Source organism: Mus pahari, chromosome 7 (assembly GCF_900095145.1).
Source record: "Mus pahari chromosome 7, PAHARI_EIJ_v1.1, whole genome shotgun sequence".
In the NCBI taxonomy this organism is placed as follows: domain Eukaryota; kingdom Metazoa; phylum Chordata; class Mammalia; order Rodentia; family Muridae; genus Mus; species Mus pahari.
In genome coordinates this window covers 27,277,387-27,295,682 of record NC_034596.1, presented here as the reverse complement: position 1 = coordinate 27,295,682, position 18,296 = coordinate 27,277,387, and the positions used below count along the sequence as shown (strand labels likewise).

The window sequence follows — 18,296 nt, the reverse complement described above, 5'->3', positions numbered from 1 at the left end:
TAAAAAAAAAAAAAAAAAAAAAAAAAAAAAAAAAAAAAAAAAATTTTTTAATTATCTTGGCTGAGGATGTAGCTCAGTTGTTAGTCTGCTCAGCATGCACGAAGAACCACAGAAATCGGGTTTGGTGGTAAACGCTTGTAATCCCAGCCCTGGAAAGTCAAGACAGGGAGATCAGAATTTCAATGTCATCCTCAACTACACAGTGAATCCGAGGCCAGACTGGAATACATGAGACCCTGCTCAAAAACCAAAAATAATACTTAAATGTCAGGTTTAACCGAGAAATCATCCCGACACCCTAAGAACTAATTCCTGTGCTTATTTCCAGTCCTAACGACTGCAAAACTGCTGAGACACTCCCCAGATGAGAGCACCCCCACACTACACCACAAGCCCCAGTCAGTGACAAGTGCAGGCTCCCCTCAGGAGCTCTCCCTCCTGAAGACACCTGCCCCTTGACCAAAGCTGTGTAGACGGTGCTGCCTCGCTGTCCAACCAGAAACAAGGCGAAACTCTGACCCTTCCCTCCCAGGCTCGGTGGCCACGGGCTCTTCTGGTTCCACTGGCTCTCTCTGAAAGAGCTGTGAATGGCCATGTGTCTGGGCGATGAGCCTCACACAACACACCTAGTGGGCCATCACGGTCGCCTGTGATGTCTATGCACAGACCACAGCATGGTACACTCTCACCTTCTCGTCCAGTGTGAAGCGGTGATAGATGCCGGCAGGAAGAGTAATCATGTCCCCCTTCTCCATGGAAATCCGGATCCACTTGTCCTCCTTGTCCCTGACATCGAAGTACCCACTGCCCTCCAGGATGTAGCGGATCTCCTCATCCAGATGCAGATGTTCCTCAAAGAACATCTTGATCTAGGGCAAGTGGGAACCTGTGAGTTTCCTGGAGAGCGATCACACAGACCCAGCCCTTACAGCTAGACTACAGTGAATAATACATGGTATTAAAAGTATCCAGAGCCGAGCCAGGGAAATGACACTGGCGGTAAAGGCACCAGCCACCAAGATCATGTTTTAAATTTAATCTCCAGAACCCAAGTGGTAGGAGCAAACTGAGGCAGAGTCTCATGTAGCCCAGGCTGTCCTCATGTAGCCCAGGCTGTCCTCAGACTTGCTATGTAGCTGAGATGACCTTGAACTTCTGCTCCTCCTGTCTTCACCTACCAGATGCTGAGGTTATCTACCTGAGACCATGCTCCACTCTAACTCTATGCCACTAAGCTCAAATTGTCCCAGTGAAGTGGACAGGTACCCACCCCAAAGACACCACCCCCTAAGCTCACAGAAAAATGTATCGTCCAACCAACGACAAGTCAAGAGAAGAGTCAGATGCAGAGCTGTGAATCCCATGAAGAAAACCCCAAGCCAATCCAAGCATCACTGGTGGCTCTACCACACATAAGGGACACACTACCACCAGATTCACACCCCTCAAAATTGCTGAAAGAAAGGGAACCACCCCAGCACATTCTATCCAAAGACCTAGGCTTGTGTGATCCAGCTGGAATGCAGACACACCACACACCTTTAATCCCTCTACCTGAAATACAAACATGCCCTTAGTCCACACCTTTAATCCCAGACAATGAAAGGAGGGTTAGTTTACAGAAGGAAGCAACCATGTTTGAAAATGGCATCTGAGAGGCATACAAAGTGAGGAATCAGAGAAAGATTTCTCAGAATGAGTCAGAGATAGGATACGCCCAACTCTTGCTAGAACAGCAGAGGAAAGAGGTGACCTAAGAGAGCAGTGTATGGCCGGGCGGTGGTGGCGCACGCCTTTAATCCCTGCACTTGGGAGGCAGAGGCAGGCGGATTTCTGAGTTCGAGGCCAGCCTGGTCTACAAAGTGAGTTCCAGGACAGCCAGGGCTATACAGAGAAACCCTGTCTCGAAAAACAAAAACAAAAACAAAAAAAAAAAATGAATTTTTGAGCCAGAACAGCTGAGTTGAACCAGCTGGCCAGAGTTCAGAAAGAACTAGAAAGAGTGAGTGTCATTCAGCAATATGCCTCATGTAAGTAAGACAATTACAAAGCATCACTCTGCCCCAAAACCACACGGAAAAGAAAGTCTTGTGTTAACAGGCAAGAAGGTAAGGATTCTCTCCCAGTGGGGCCTGCTCACCTTCTCCTCATAATTGGGAAGTGTGTCTTTGCAGATGGTGATGATGTCCATCCAGGAGTAGTTTCTCATTTTCCGGATCTTTTCCAGTTCTGGATCGTTCTCATACTTGTCAGCATCTAGCTACGTGAGTTTAAGCAAAGTGGAGGTCACCTTAGCACAAGGATGCATAGCAGCTGAGCAGGGAGTATAGCTCCCTGGTATATAATGCTTGCCTAGTAGTGCACAAGGCTCTAGGTCTGCTCCCCAGCCCTGTGATAGAAGCACAGCAACACGGTCCTTCCAGACCTGTGGCTGGACCATCCTAACAGCACTGCTTATTCTCTGCCCGTCCTAGCACAGCCCTCCACCTCCTCTCTTGATGGATCGTCCGTTTTCACAGTGCCAGATGGAAATTCCAGTTCTGCTGGAGTCCTGCCTGCTTCTGTCAGCAGTCCTGCTGGGTCCTCCACGTTTGCAGGTGAAGTTCTTCTTCCTCACAGATGCCAAGACACAGCTCACTCAGTGTGTGTGGCCATCCTGCCATCTCCCATGCAGCAAGTCTCACTAGGGTCCCTGTAGTCAGCAAGCTTCCCGGGCCCACAGACCAAACTCAAGTTCTTTGAGATCTGGGCCCATTTGACTTTTCTGCTTCTCTCTGCCCCATCCTTCTACTGCAAAAGAAATCTAGATTCTAAATTAAAAAGAATCATTCACTACTCTTAAAAAAATTACTGAATAATGTTGTGGCCCATGAATTCAGAATGTAGAAGAGAATTGAGTTGGGAGCTAGCCTGGACTACATAGCAAAAATCCATCTCGGGCTGGTGAGATGGCTCAGTGGGTAAGAGCACCCGACTGCTCTTCCGAAGGTCCAGAGTTCAAATCCCGGCAACCACATGGTGGCTCATAACCATCCGTAACAAGATCTGACGCCCTCTTCTGGAGTGTCTGAAGGCAGCTACAGTGTACTTACATGTAATAAGTGAATAAATCTTTTTTAAAAAATCTATCTCAAAAAAAAAGAAAGAAAGAAAGAAAGAAAGAAAGAAAGAAAGAAAGAAAGAAAGAAAGAAAGAAAGAAAGAAAGAAAGAAATCATATTCATACCCTTTCATGGCAAGGTCCCTCATCTCAAGGTCCTACTCACAATTTGTGATTTATCACAATCCTACCTATTCTTTAAGGTCCAAAGCCAAGGATAGCCTCTTCACGACTGATCTCCAAAGGCTGGCAGAACTAATCTGAAACCCTACATGAAACTATTGGCAATGAATTTAGTGACGTTTAGTTTTGTTTTGTTTTTACAATGAAGTGCACATTTTATTATCATGAAACAACACACCAACACACAAGCATCAATATATTTTATGTGTATGGGTGTCCTGAGTGCTTGTATGTCTGGGCACCACTCTCTAGTGTCTGGTGTCCACAGAGGCCAGGAGAGAACATGAGATCCCCTGGAACTGGAGTTACAGATACTTATGAGCTAATGGCAATGGAACCTGTGCTCTTAGCACTGAGCCATCTCTCCAGTCATTATATAGATAGACAGACAGGCAGAGATAGAGAGAGCCACCCTGCAGCATAGTGCATCTTCAGTGTTGAATGTGCCCCTTCCTAATCCATGTGTGGAATCTTCATCACCCACAGGATGACATAAAAGGTGGGCCTCCTGGCTCCTGGTGGTGTCACAACTGCTCCTGATTGAGATGAGTGGCTCTACTGCCCTGGGGAGCTGTTTAACACTTCTGTGAGAAGTCAGCTATGAGTGGGCCTTCACGAGACACCCAAAGCACCTGATCGGGTTCCAGTCTCTACTGGGCAGCCAGTTCCTGTTGTTTCCAGAGTATCTGGTGTAGACACAAAGTCCTGAGTGTGACTCCTAATCTAAGGTATCCATAATGACTGCAGGAAGGGATGAAGGCAGTATTCCAAAAGCTCTTTCACTCCAACGCTGTAGTCATAAGGGGCCTTTCTGTCACCCTGCCCTGTCCCCTTTCCCTAGCAACTTCTGCAGTGGGAGCAAAGACTAACTCAACAGGAATGCCAGAGGCCTTGCTGAGCAAACCTCCTACCGGACCCCAACCCACAACCCTGAAGCAATGCTTGCTTAGGTCACTTGGCTTCAGTGAACTACAATTAACTAATGGGGAGCTCACTGGATGCCTAGATTACCTCTCAGAAACTGGAAGGCTGTGGTTTTTTTTTTTTTTTTTTTTTTTTTAAACCACTTCTCAAGCCTCAGCTGATGTCCCACAAGTGACCTTTTGATCCAGGAGGACAAAATTGCATCACCACATCCGTCCCATGCAGAGCCTTGATTTTGTATGTGCACACCCCAGATTCTCCTCCAATCACCTATTTCCCCCCGTTTCCTATGCCAAAAATATTCTATTACTTACAGACATGGATTTGAGTGTCGTCCCCACCTTAACATGGCCACCCCACCTCTGCAGCGTCCACAGGTCGCTGCTTCAGCGGGGGGCACAGCATGTGGTGAGCAGGCCTTCATGGTTTTTAAGGGGCATGACTCTGCAAAGGGCTCATCAAACGTCCCCCAGGCATGGCTCCAAGGCCAGTTGGTTTGCACTTCATTTTGACCATCCCAATGCACATAGGCTAGATCAGTTACCCCTCCACTAACCCCAGATTCTCTGCGGCTTTCCTGTGTTTGAACTGCGTTACCCATGACACTACCATGTGACTAGCAGCTGGCCGTGCGTTTGCAAACACTAGCTGTGAGAGTGCCAAGAGGAAAGCAGGCGACACCAGCCCATGGCCTTTCCGCAGTTACCGAAATCTTTGCAAACAGCCGCCTTGCTGAGCCTGCGCAGCGCCCTAGCCCCCCATCCCCATCCCCACCCCCACCCGGCCCACCCCATCACGGCGTGCGCGTGCGCAGGTGCGTGGAGCTCTGGCCTGCACTTGTACCTTCCAATAGAGCACTCCGAGCGTGCGCAGCTGCTCCAGGCTCACGGGGCGGTCGGGCTGGGCGCGGTGGGGCTTCCGCGGGTCGGCCGTGGACTCGTCCATATACCAGGCCTGCACCATGGTGGCGGCGGCTTCCACTAACTGGCTGGAGGGGGCGTGGCTTGAACGAGCCCGACCGGTGGTGGGCGGGGTTGTCGGGAGGGCGTGGCCGCTCAGGTGGAATTCAGGACCAGGAAAGGCTCCTCACCCTTTGAAGAAGACGGTGGCATATCCACAGCCTAGGCCATTATGTGTCTACCCTGTTTTCCTTGCTAATGCTATGATAAAATATTCTTACAAAGGCAGCTTTCAGGCAGAAAGGGTTTCCTTGGCTCACAATTCCAGGTTAAATTCCATCATTGGGGGCAGCAGAATTGTCAGAGCAGGAATTTGAAGCAGCTAGCTCATAGCCAAGAGCAGAGAGAAATGAATGCATGCATGTTCACTAGTGCTCGGCCCCTTTCTATACTTTCTTTTTTTAATTAATGCGATCTAGGTAGTCCCACCATAGACCAACCTGATCTAGGCCATTTCTCATTACCACTCATCTCCTAGGTGATTCTAGCTATCTTAACATGACTGTTAAAATAAACCATCATGGTGCTGAAAAGATGGCTCCAGCAGTTAAGGGCATTTGTTGCTCTTTCAGAGAACCCAGGTGCAATTCCCTGCAGCCACTTGGTAGTTCACAACCACCCATAACACCAGTTCTGGGGGGATCTGCTGCTCTCTTCTGAACTCTGTGGCTACATTCACACGTGTTGCATATCCAAGGCAAAACATTTCTAAATAAACCTAAAATAACTAAATAAAACTAACCTCCATGCTATCAGAAGGTGCACCACAGATTAAGGATGGGTTTTTCTTCTTCAGATAATCTGATTAAGAAAGTCCCATATTGGTGGGACTTAGACCTCATAATATGATTCATTGGCTAATTTGTTATCTGCAAACCACGAGGGTGTTATAAAGAGTAAGAACAACAAATGTCTGTCATCTCAGGGTTGGGTAACAGAAGCATACAAGATTTGCACAAATAGGGAGATTTATGGAATAGTGGCCCTTGGTGGGATAGCCATCTTTGATAGAAAAAAATTACCGTAGTTTAAAGGTAAGACAACTAAGGGCCAGATAGCTTTAAAGAATGTTTTGTGCTTGTCAGTGGTGGCGCATGCCTTTAATCCCAGCACTTGGGAGGCAGAGGCAGGTGGATTTCTGAGTTTGAGGCCAGCCTGGTCTACAGACTGAGTTCCAGGACAGCCAGAGCTACACAAAGAAACCCTGTCTCAAAAACAAACAAACAAACAAACAAACAAAATGTCCACAGAAAGTGCTAAGGCAGGGGTTTGAATTCAGGAAGTCTTACCTAAAGCTCTGCGTATAGCTGCTAAAATACAGAGGAAGAAGCAAAAGCTTTGTTCAGCCGTAGAAATAACAGTCTTGAGTCAGGAAGGCTGCCTGCCCCTTGCCTGCTTCTGGCTAGAGTGGCACAGCGGGATCCCTGAGCACTGTGTGTTGGCTTTTGTAGAGATCTTTTTCTGTCTCAACTGGGATGAGAGAGGGCAGCAGGTTCATGCCAAGAACATCATACTTTAGAAAAGTAAGACGGCCGAGATGCCCCAAGGAATTGGGGATGAGGGGGAATTCCGCATTCACCAGCACCAGTTCAAGCAGAATCATGGAAAACAGCCCTCCCCCCCATCTCCCGCAGCCATCCTGCCCGTGAGAGTTCTCCTTTGAAGGAGACTCCTCTGAACTTGAACGGTTTCTTCCAGAATAGCCAGCAGCAGCCCAGAATCATGTTTCATGATCATAATTTATTGCCCCAGTTAAGAACCGGGGGAGAACAGTTCAGATGTTTTGAAAGAGAGCTAGTCTCCATCATTGCAAACCAACCCCGGGCTGGTCCCCCTCTAGGCTTTGAAAGAACGTGAGGATAGTGGGTAGGTTCCTATATAAGGGTCATTCTGTGGTTGCTGTTGTTTTTAGTCGGGGTTTCATCATGTAGTCCTGGCCGGCTTGGAACCTACAGACCAAGCTGGCTTCACACGCACCTGTATCTACCCTCTAGTGCCGGGATTAAAGGTGTGCGCCACCATACCTAGCCCTATGGCACTTATTTCTAAAGGTAAAGTCTAGTCTTAGGTTTGAGCATAGGGGTACATTCATGTGACTCTAGCCCTTGAGAAATTGTGGCAGGACGATTAAGAGTTTAAGGCCAGGCTGGGCTAATAAGCAAGATTCGATCTCAAACAACAGCAGGAGTAACAAAAACATGCTGGGAATTAGCCAATACTGCATTTAAAAAATGAAGGAAAAAAAAAAAACTTTTGTTTTGTCTTGCTTTTTGTTTTTCTGTGGAGTAGCCCTGGATGTCCTGGACTCGATTTCTTGAAGTGCAGACCAGGCTGACCTCAAACTCACAGAGATTCACCGGCCTCTGCCTCCCAAGTGCTAGGACTAGAGGCCTGCACCACCACAAATGGTCTACAAAAACATTCTTAAAGATTTATTTATTTTGTTTTCACTGTGTATGAATGTTGGCTTGCATGCATGGATATATATATATATATATATATATATATATATATATATATATATATATATATGCTGCACAAGTCTTTAATGTCTGAAGAGGTCAGAAAAAGACGTTAGATCTGTAACTGGAGTTACCAACAGTTGTGAGGCACCATGTGGGGGCTGGTAACCAAACCAGGATCCTCTACAAGAGCAGCCGGTGCCCTTAACCACTCTTCAGGCCCACAAGATAGTCTTAAGCTGGAAAGTTATAATATAATCCCAGCACTAGAGAGGCCAAGGCAGAATTAAATTTGAGGCCAGCCTGGAATACATCATAAGAGTATTTCTCAAAAACAATAAAATCCTTAGCTCACAAAGCATTCTAAAGAGGTAACAGGATGTACCTGGCTCTGTTTAACTGTGTGTCCTGTTAATAATTTAAATCTGATTACTGTGTACCTAACCCTTCTGACCATGGGGGTTAGGGATACATAGTCGTGAGGTTTTTGGTTTTTTTTTAAAGATTTATTTGTTATTATACATAAGAACACTGTAGCTGTCTTCAGATGCGCCAGAAGAAGGCGAAGGCGTCAGACCTCATTATGGGTAGTTGTGAGCCACCATGTGGTTGCTGGGATTTGAACTCAGGACCTTCATAAGAGCAGTCAGTGTTCTTACCCACTGAGCCATCCCACCAGCCCCAGGTGAGATTTTACCTTGTTTGCAAGCTAACAGGTTAGCCTTGCCCAATGCATGGATGTAACCCAGAGAGACCTCACAAAGTGATGAGCAGAAAACGTTGCCAAACTGCCAGCATTTTTGCATAGGTTCCTGATCCCAGGGCCCAGTGGGCTGAATGGAGAAGGGGAACCTGGAGCTGAGGGAAGCCAAGGTCTGCCCTCCATGGGGTCATGTTCAGGTGTACAGCGGTGGGCTGTGCTTCCTGTACACAGAGTGTTGAAACCTAGCCTCTGATTGTGATTCAGCGGGGTCAGTAGCATTTTCCTGCTTCAGCAAGGACAGTTTGTTTTTGGGTTGTTTTTTTTTTTTTAAATGTCTTGTTCTTACCTTTGTTAACCTGTGTGAAGACCTCAGTGACTGCTGAGAAGCAGGTCACATAGCTTGTCTCACCTTAGGAGCAGACAGCTGAGCCTCCCCTGAACAACTAACATATTACTGTGCCACATTCACTCCAAGCTTTACCACACTTGGAAGGCCCTATTTCTTGTCCTTTCTGTTTGGTTACTTTAGCATGCAGATGGCAGTACTCCAACAAGTTTTTTCAGTTCACACACCTGAGAAGGATTACAGTGGCTTTCACTGTGGCCAGATGTGGCTCTCAGATATTAACCAGTCTGTCTCCAGCACATTTCCTCCCTCCCAGTTCTTCTCTCTTCCTGGCCTCCCTTTTCTCTCTCTCTCTCCTTCCCTCCTTGTATCTTGTATCTTCTCCTGTCTCACTCCACTCCTCAACCTCTGTTCTCTGTGTGGTGGCATATTTAATTTATTAATTATATATAATTTAATGTACTGACCCATCTCCCGTTGCTATAATACAAAACCTGAGGCTCTGTCTGTTCTTTATAAGCAAAAGATGTATTTATTAAGTTGAAGGTTGGTGAGTTGAGGGTTGGTATTAGCCTCATCTGTTTGACCTCTGGTAAGGAACACCAGCTGCATTGCTTCACAGTAGACAAGGCCATAATAGGAAAATGTTTGAAGGACACAGGAAGCCAGAGATGCAGAGATGTTCTGTCGCCTTCTCTCACAGGAAGTATGTGGAGTCTAGAGAGAACTAATGAGTCCTTCTCAGGACAGTGGCCTAACAGCCTGTTAAAGGTCCTGCCATCTCTATACTGAGGACCAGCATGAACTTTCCACAGGTGGGCTCTGGGGGTGAATGCAAACCACAGGACAGCTGCCAGCAACTGTCTCTACAGCTTACTAGAAATTCAGAGGAAGGGCTCTTTATGTAACATCTGGCATCCAGTCTTCTGGAAAATTCTAGTCAGCCCAGCTAAAGCAAAACACCAAACAAACAAACATACAAAAACCCCTGTGGTATCTGTAGGACTGGGATGTTGCTGTTGCTCTGAGCAGCAGCCAGTTAGGGTCAGGACCAGGCAGGAGAGGCCAAAGAGAAGCATGCCAAGGGCAGATGTCCACACCCACGGCCAGGCTGTCCATGCCTCTTGCTTCCTGTGTATCCTGTAGAGGAGGGACTCGAGGAACACAAGAGGCAAGCAGAACTGCACTTGCCCTGGGTCCCCAGGCTCTCTTCATGGACCCTTCTACTCAGGGCAGGAAAATGTGGAGCCCACCCATTTTGGAGCTTAGCTTCAAGCTACTTTCCATGTTAAGGTCAGAACTGAATTAATGTTTTCAAACTGGAAGAGCACCCAGAGGGCTTTGTGGGGAATGAAAAAATGCTAAGGGGGGGGGGTGGGCATAATAACTAATTGAAGATGCAGCAATGGCTGGAAGCTACGTGAGACTCCGGGGTACAGGAGCTGACATCGGACAACAAAGAACGGAAAATAACAGTGCGCCCTGAAACTCAAGGGCCGCTCTATAAATAAGCACAGGTAACCAGAAGACATGGATAATGAGAATCACTGAGACTGACATGGGTCCCACACATCAAGGAAACCCAGTGAGTGCCTACCAGACAGGAAATAAGTATATTCCTGCCTCTGGGTTAAACAAGGAACGATCCCAGAATACCTTTCAAAGCTAGCTTATCAAATGTTGGAACTGTGGAAGCCGGGTGACAGAGAGATAACTATGTTCTCTTCAGAGTATCCAATAAGATTTTAAGTTATGCCAGGCAGTGGTGGCACACGCCTTTAATACCCAACACTTGAGAGGCAGAAGCAGAGGCAGGTGGATTTCTGAGTTCGAGGCCAACCTGGTCTACAGAGTGAGTTCCAGAACAGTCAAGGCTATACAGAGAAACCCTGTCTCGAAATAATAATAATAATAATAATAATAATAATAATAATAATAATAATAAATTTAAAAATTAAAAAAAAATAGAGAGGAGGGCTGGGCAAGCCATTTGTGCATTCAGTTTTTTAATTGAGAAAAAAAAAAAGGTACGGGTCTAGATTCCTCAACAAGGAAGCCATGCCTACAAACAGCTGCTTGGAGGCCACACTCAGCAAAATGTGGTTCAAACTAATTAAAAGGAAAAGCTGCCTCCTGATCCTAATAATATGTCTCTGAAGGCAACATGGATGACATAAATATAACTCTAGCCTCTTTTCCTAGAAAAAAAAATAGGGGCATATGGTCAAGATGTTGAATTATCTCAATCAGCTATGCTCCTGGGACAAATACTTGATAAGATCCCACTTGTCCTCAGAGTCAGGATTTCACTGTCCCCCAGACACGCAATGAAACATTTCCATGTCACACTAGTTGAGAGGAATAGCAAGTCTCTTCATCGCCTTCTGAAACTGCTGGTGCCCTGGGTGGTGGTGATGCACACCTTTAACCCCAGCGCTCAGAAGCAGATGGATCTCTAGGGGGTTCAAGGCCGCTCTAGCCTGCACAATAAGTTCCAGGCCAGCCTGGTCTGCGTATCGAACCTGTCTCAATAAACAAACAGACAAACAGACAGACAGACAGAAATGCATTGGCGTATAGTTGCAGATGCCTTGAAGCTTTGGTGTTTTGATCACTTCTAATACCTGTGGCCTCTCAAAGGCGCTACTTTCCAACATGTGACATGGCAGACAGTCTAACCATCTTTGGTGAAGAAACTGTTCAATGATGACAAACATTTTGCTATTTGGAGAGGCGTCATGGCATCTACTACATCTGAATGTCCCACAAAATATTCGATGATAAGCCTTATGTTGTGGCATTGGGTAATGGGGTCGTGGAAGGGAAGCAGAAACTCAAAACCAAGTGAAGTAGGCATTGAGGAATTTGATAGCCCAGTCCTAACAAGCAATGCAACGACGCAAGGGTAACTGATGGAGAAGGAGGATTATGCAGACAGACTTTCATAGAGTGGTTCTCCCAGTCACAGGTTCTCACTCGGCAGGTACCTGGCTGCCAGGTCAAGACTAGCAGGTCTCCACACTGACAGAGCTAATACCCAACACCATGAGTCTGAGGTGACAAAGCCATCACTGCCCCCAGCCTCCGCCACTATGACAGAGTCCCAATCTCAAATCCTCTACTTCTCACTAGGGCAACCTGACTTCTAAGACTCACGGTGGGGTTGGAGAGATGGTTCAGCAGTTAAGAGCGTTTGCTGCTGGTGGCTTACAAATCCATCTCTGGCCTCTGAGGGCACCAGACATGGACATGGTACACAAACATACATCCGGGCAAAACATCCACACACATACAAATTAAAGTTAAAGAGAGAAAAGAGATGCCCCAAGAACAGCATTGTCCACCTTCCAGCCTGTTTCATTGGCTACCGAGCCCATCAGTTTGAAGATTTCCACGGTACAACGCAGGCATCCTTTTCCTGGCCTCTCCTTCACTGTGCATCCCTCTATGCCATGGTCACTACCAGGGTCCTCAGAGTGGGTGTCGTTGCTCTCCCTCCAGCTGTGGGGCAGTCTGTGAAAGCCCTCTAGACTACCTCTGTGACCCGGTTCCTGCATCCCGAGGCACTGAGACAGGCCTGCAATCGCTGAAGTTCGACGATGACACCCTTCTCCTGTTTTGCCCCTTTCACTTTACTTCCAGCCTTTGCAGAGATGTGGGTGCAGGCACTCTGGTCATTTTCCACAACGACCCTCCCATACTCAGGGCTACTCTTCAAGAGGCCTAGATCGGCCAACTGCAAACTAGGGCTCTTTGGATGCAGCTACATATTTCAGCAATATAAACCCCACCCGGTTTTAAAAATCTTGTCAGGTGTGTGCCCTTAGGCGTGGGAAACAACTGAGCAGCAGGGGCCCAGACTGCTCACTGTTCTGGGGAGCTGCTGATTGCAGGGGCTGGAATGTAAACAAGAGCCCTCAAGCTGATGAAGGGTGCCTGCTCTGACATTTCCTTCCTGTCACACAAGTTTCCTCCAGAGAGCTCTCAGCCTCCACCGTCCTCATCAGAACCGTCCTGACAGCCCCGCGGGGGCTTCGGCTGTGACAGGAGGTGTCTAAATCCCAGTGGAGTCAATTCAGCTTACTGCAGAGACACCACTTGTTTAAAACTGCCGGGAGATGGGACTTGCATTAGAGAGGCAAGCCAGGAGTGACTAAAGATCAAGAGAAAGCACCATTGGAGGGCATCTGAGGCCTGCTCCACTCTAGGTGAGCGTCCCTGCTACCCAGCTGCTGTTGACTGGGTGGGTATACAAAGGCCAAACAAGGATGGCGTGCGTGATGCACCTCTGGTTGTGTTTGTGAAGGAGTATCTGGACTGGGTTAAGTCAAGTGGGAAGACTCAGCCTGAATGTGGGCTAAGAGCCAGGAGGAAGAGGGCAAGCCAGAGTGCTGGCGTTCATCTCGTCCTGCATCCTGACTGCACAGGCAGTGTGAGCAGCTGCCTTCTACTCCTCTGCCACTGCTTCCCTGCTGTGGGGGACAGTGCTGCCCTCAAACCATGAGCCAAGATAAGTACTTGCTTATATAGCTTTTGTAAAGAATCCGCTCACAACAAAAGTAAACAGAGCCGGGCATCGTGGCACATGCCTTTAATCCCAGCACTCGGGAGGCAGAGGTGGGTGGATTTCTGAGTTTGAGGCCAGCCTGGTCTACAGAGTGAGTTCCAGGACAGCCAGGGCTACACAGAGAAACCCTGTCTTGAAAAACAAAAACAAAAAACAAACAAACAAACAAAAAACCCAAACCCATGAATGTGTTTGTTGCTGTGTGTCTGTGTGTGTGCATATGTGTCTACATGTATGGGTGTATTTATGCCATGGCATGGCCTGTGTGTAGTGAGAGGACAGTTTGCATGAGGATGTTCTTTCCTTCCACTGTGTGGATTCCAGAGATGGAACTTGGGCCATCAGACTTTGCAGCAGGCAACGTTATCTTCTGAGCCCATCCCACAGGCCTCCCCTGCAAATCTTCCGAGCTTGGAGTCAGGGTAACTACCCACCTGTTCCATGCTGGACTTTCGAGTTACTTATATGAAGTCACCCCAGACCATCTGCTTCATAGGAATGTGACATCATGGAAAGGACCTGTGGCCTAATTCTGAAGATAATGACTCCTGGGACTAATAGCTTTCCAGATCTGGAGAGGCCCTGGGCACCCTGTGAGCTCGCACTGTATAACCTGACAACATGACCGTGGTATAGCTAAGTGAAAGGTTTATAGTGCAGCTATGAGAGGAAGGACAGCCAACGGCATCTGGACGAGCCCAGAGCAGGGAGACAAAGCGGTAGTAGACGGAACACGGCCAGGAGACCAGACCTGGCCATCAGAGAAGCACGGACAGAGCCAAGAGAAGGTACGGGGAGAACGCAGAGCAAAGAGAGGGGAAGGAGGGAGACAGAGAAAGAGCTGGAGAACACATAACCAAAGTAGCAGGGTTATACGGAGCATTGGACTGCTGGGGAAAAGGAAGGCCTTGGGCTGGGAAAGTGGAGGGTAGTGGGGAGGGGAAGCGCTAATACTCAGACTACTGAGGGGGCCTGGAGGCCAGCATGCACTTTGGTGTGCTAATAGGCACCAAAGAGAGCCATTATTGTCCCTTTTGCCTTTTGAGATTCGGGGAAATGGAATTTCCTTTGGACTAGGTAACACAACACACAGAGATGCCTCCTGCACACATGGGTCAAGTAGATAAGGAGGCAGAGCACTGACAGAGAAAGCCTCCTGTGGAGCAGGTGTCTGGGTGGCATGTGGACAGTAATGGGGTAGGTGGCTAGCAGAGCTTAGTCACCAAGTGAACAGGGCTTTGCTGAAGGGAAGAAAGAACAGAAAGCAGCCCTTGGCCATGCAGCCTGCAGAGGCTGTGGAATGTATATTAGCTCAGTGATACATTTTTGGATGCCAAGAGATAATCAAAGAAAAGCATCCTAAATGGTGAAGTTGAGAGACCCATCCCACCCTCAGCGGGCTCTCTCGGATGCACTCCAGCCAATCCTACCTGAGTGGGAAGTGCAAGGAGATGGCAATTAGCTCTCAGGCAGTGGGAGAGCCACAAGTACTGGAAGGAGTGAAATGAGTATCCTCAGCAGGCGACAGGGCTACACGCCTGGGAAGTGCAAGGCAATTAGCAGGGGATGCTAAGAGGACCTCCACAAGCAGCTCTGACACCGGCTTGCAAGAGACAGACGCTTTTCCGAGCAGGAACAATACTCTTGGCTGCTAATTACATTAGAAACTGGAATCTCTGAATGGCTTTCCTAGCAGGCCTAAATCCCTGAGTGCTCTCCCCAGCACACCCACCCTGTCAGTCCATTTTGTGCAGCTTCATCAGACCACCAATTAGGGGTCCTTTCACATGCACTGCAGTCCTGGGGACTGAACCAGGACCTCATGGTGGGTAAACAGAGGCAGGTAACCAATGAGGGGCCAGTGTGGAGAGCAGCTGACAGGGGTGGGTCCAGATGTCTATGGGGCCGACATAGTTGATGGATGAGGAAACAATGTTCCAGCCCCCATACTTCAGTCTTCCTTCCATAGCTTATATATCCCAGCAAAATCTTTCAAGCAGTATAAAAATCACAATGTGATTATGTCTTACTTTTTTAAATTTCTCTTTTTTAAACATTTATTTATTATTATTATTATATGTAAGTACACTGTATCTGTCTTCAGACATACCAGAAGAGTGTCAGATCTCATTACAGATGGTTGTGAGCCACCATGCGGTGCTGGGATTTGAACTCAGGACCTCTGGAAGAGCAGTTGGTGCTCTTAATCACTGAGCCATCTCTCCAGCCCCACATCTTACTTTTCTTCTAGTAAATTATTTGAAAAAACAGTATGCTTGCCAATACCTTTACAAGAAATAACATAAAAAAAAAAAAAAAAGAAAGAAATGACATTATGTAGTACGGGTAAAGAAAACAAACTAATCCCCAAAACCTACATATATTTGTAGCTAAGCTACTTGTTATAGATTGACAAAGTGTGAGCAAGCAAGGTGGTTTTCTCAGCTAGTCTCTCTTACTGGCAGGCAGCAAATTGCAGTTGCAAAGAAAGGAGTAATTTCTTTATTATTTATCTTTAAAATCAGTGATATGTACCTTAAATCCTTGGGATGCATATCTACTCATCAGCAATTTTTAATAAATCCTATCAGGAAGCAGAGGGTAAAAAATAGATGTAAGAAATCAACTTTTACCAGTCCAGCCTTAGTGACAGTCATGTCAGCCAGTGCTGCCATTGTTCTTGTTCCCTGACCATAAAAGGTCTCTCGCTTAACTAATAAGAGTGCGCCTTTCTGAACTTCAAATTGTTCCCTAAGATTTTCTATATCAGAGCAAGTAGAAAAAAACATCTCAACCTAGCTTCTCTAACAATGTTATTTTTTCAAATCCTTTCTAAGGGTAGTAGTCATTGCTGATAATCTACATCTCTAAATTCTATCCTAGGGTGGTGATTAAATCATTAATCTGCTCCAGCAGCAATACCTGAAAGAGATCCAGTATTATTATTATTGTGAGGGCCAGAAATACTGCCCAGTGAGGGGCTAGAAGCCCTCTTAGAGTTTTCATACAATTCTTAGATATAAAGAGATGTGCGGGCAACAAGCAGAACAGAACTCTGTCACAGCTTTAAGTCCTCCAGACACATGGTCCTCGGGGCCGATGTGGCTGTAGTAACCCGGGGCTGCATTCTGTGAGTTCCACAGCCATTCGTCCTTCCTCCTGCACACGGCACATAGCCCTCTTATGTTTATTTTAAGACAGGGCTTTCACTAAGTTGCTCAGGCTAGCCTTGAACTTAGAAATCCTCCTGCTTCAGGTTTGTGCCACCAGGCCCAGAATAGATGAAATAATTCATTAAAACAGTATAATTATTGTTTCACACAGTTAAGGTGGTTGGGAAGTCAGATATGGTTAGGCCATACCTGACAGGCAGGGACAGATGTCTCTCATGAGGAGTGGGCACATGTCAGTAAAGCTCTCTTCTTTTAAAAAGTCACAGATAGATAGTGGTGTGGAGAGATGACTCAGCAATTCAGAGCACCAGCTGCTCTTGCAGAGGACCAGAGTTTGGTTCCCATCACCCACATCAGGCAGCTCACAACCACCTGTAATTCTGGCTGCAGCAGGGAGCCATGGCTTCTGGCCCCCTCTGGCACCTGGCACTAAAACACGAAGTTTTAGTTATTTGTCTGTTGCTGTGATAAGACATCATGACCAAAGCAACCCACAGAAGGAAGGACTTATTTGGGGTTTAGGGTTCCAGTGGGATGAGTCCATCACATCACATGGTGAAGCATGGCACCCAGGATCAGACATGGCAGCAGAAGAGCTGAGAGCTCGGACCTCAGACTGCAAGAAGGAAGCAGAAGGGCTGCCTCTGTCACTGTTGTACTGCTGTGAAGAGACACCATGGCCAAGGCAGCTCTCATAAAGAAAAGCATCCAACTGGGGCTGGCTTACAGCTCAGAGGTTTAGTCCATTATCACCCTGGCGGGAGGGAGGCGCGGTGGCATCCAGGCAGCCACGGAGCTGGAGAGGTAGCTGAGAGATCTGCATCTGGACTGACGTGCAGCAGGAAGACACTGGGCTTGGCTTGAGCTTCTGAAACCTCAAAGTCCAGCCCCAGCAACACAATTTCTCCACGACCACAACTAATCATGCCACTTCCTCTAGGCCTCTGGGGGCCATTTTCATTCAAGCCACCTCAGGGGCCAAACTCAAGAAGCACTCAAGGTCACACACCTCCTTGGCCTTCCAAACAGAGCTACCAAAATGGGACCAAGAATTCAAATGCCCTCAACTGTAGTGACATCTCATTGAAAGTGCTACACACATAACTTAAAAAGAAAAAAGATTAAAGTCACAGATAGACTGGATTTCTGAGTTTGAGGCCAGCCTGGTCTACAGAGTGAGTTCCAGGACAGCCAGAGCTACACAGAGAAACCCTGTAAAAAAAAAAAAAAAAACATGTTAACAGTAAGATCCAGGTCAGCTAGGGCTGCCACATACTGACCCCGTATCTCAAAATAAATAAGGTTGAAAGCGATTGAAGACATCCACCACACCTCCATATACACCTGCACAGAGGAATGAGGACACATACAGGAAGATGTACACAAACAAAATAAAAACATACACAAACCCAGCAGCATGCGCCTATAATCCTGGCACTTTGGAGGTAGGAACACGTGGATTGCTGGGGCTTGGCTAGCTCAGTCAGTGAGCTCCAGGTCCAGTGAGAGATACTTTTTCAAACAAAACAGGATGTGGGGCTGGAGAGATGGATGACAACTGAGAGAACTTGCTGCTCTTATAGATCCAAGGTCAGTTCTCAGCACCAATAAGTACAGCTCCTGTGGATACACACCCTTCTTCCAGCTTTGGAGAGTGCCAGCACACACGTACACAAGCACTCAAGTGAAAATGTAAGGCGGCTTTAGGATGCATTTCAACTCTGTGCACCCATTCCATGAGACACGGGTATGCAGACTGGCCAACTGTATGTTTGAGCTTGACTGCAATAGACTTCCTGTAAAACACATCAGAAGAGCTGCCTTCTTTTTTTTTTTTTTTTTTTTTTTTTTTTTTTTTTTTTTTTTTTTTTGTCTTTTGT

General features: G+C 47.0%; 1 protein-coding gene across 2 annotated transcripts in view; it reads right to left on the bottom strand.

Moving 5' to 3' along the window:
• Positions 1-5,206, bottom strand: part of Adi1 (acireductone dioxygenase 1) — a 7,593-nt gene extending 2,387 nt beyond the window's left edge. Inside the window, exons 1-4 of one of the 2 annotated variants that reach the window (XM_029540888.1) lie at positions 5,050-5,189; positions 2,141-2,260; positions 690-869; positions 73-149 (exon numbers count right to left, since the gene is read on the bottom strand). In XM_029540888.1, the coding sequence (XP_029396748.1) occupies positions 90-149; positions 690-869; positions 2,141-2,260; positions 5,050-5,169 (480 nt within the window). In that variant the 5' untranslated portion in view covers positions 5,170-5,189 and the 3' untranslated portion in view covers positions 73-89. Of the gene's footprint in view, positions 1-72; positions 150-689; positions 870-2,140; positions 2,261-5,049 lie in introns of those variants that run through there. The other variant, XM_021202325.2, reaches the window with a different exon arrangement.
• Between the last annotated feature and the right edge of the window lie 13,090 nt (positions 5,207-18,296).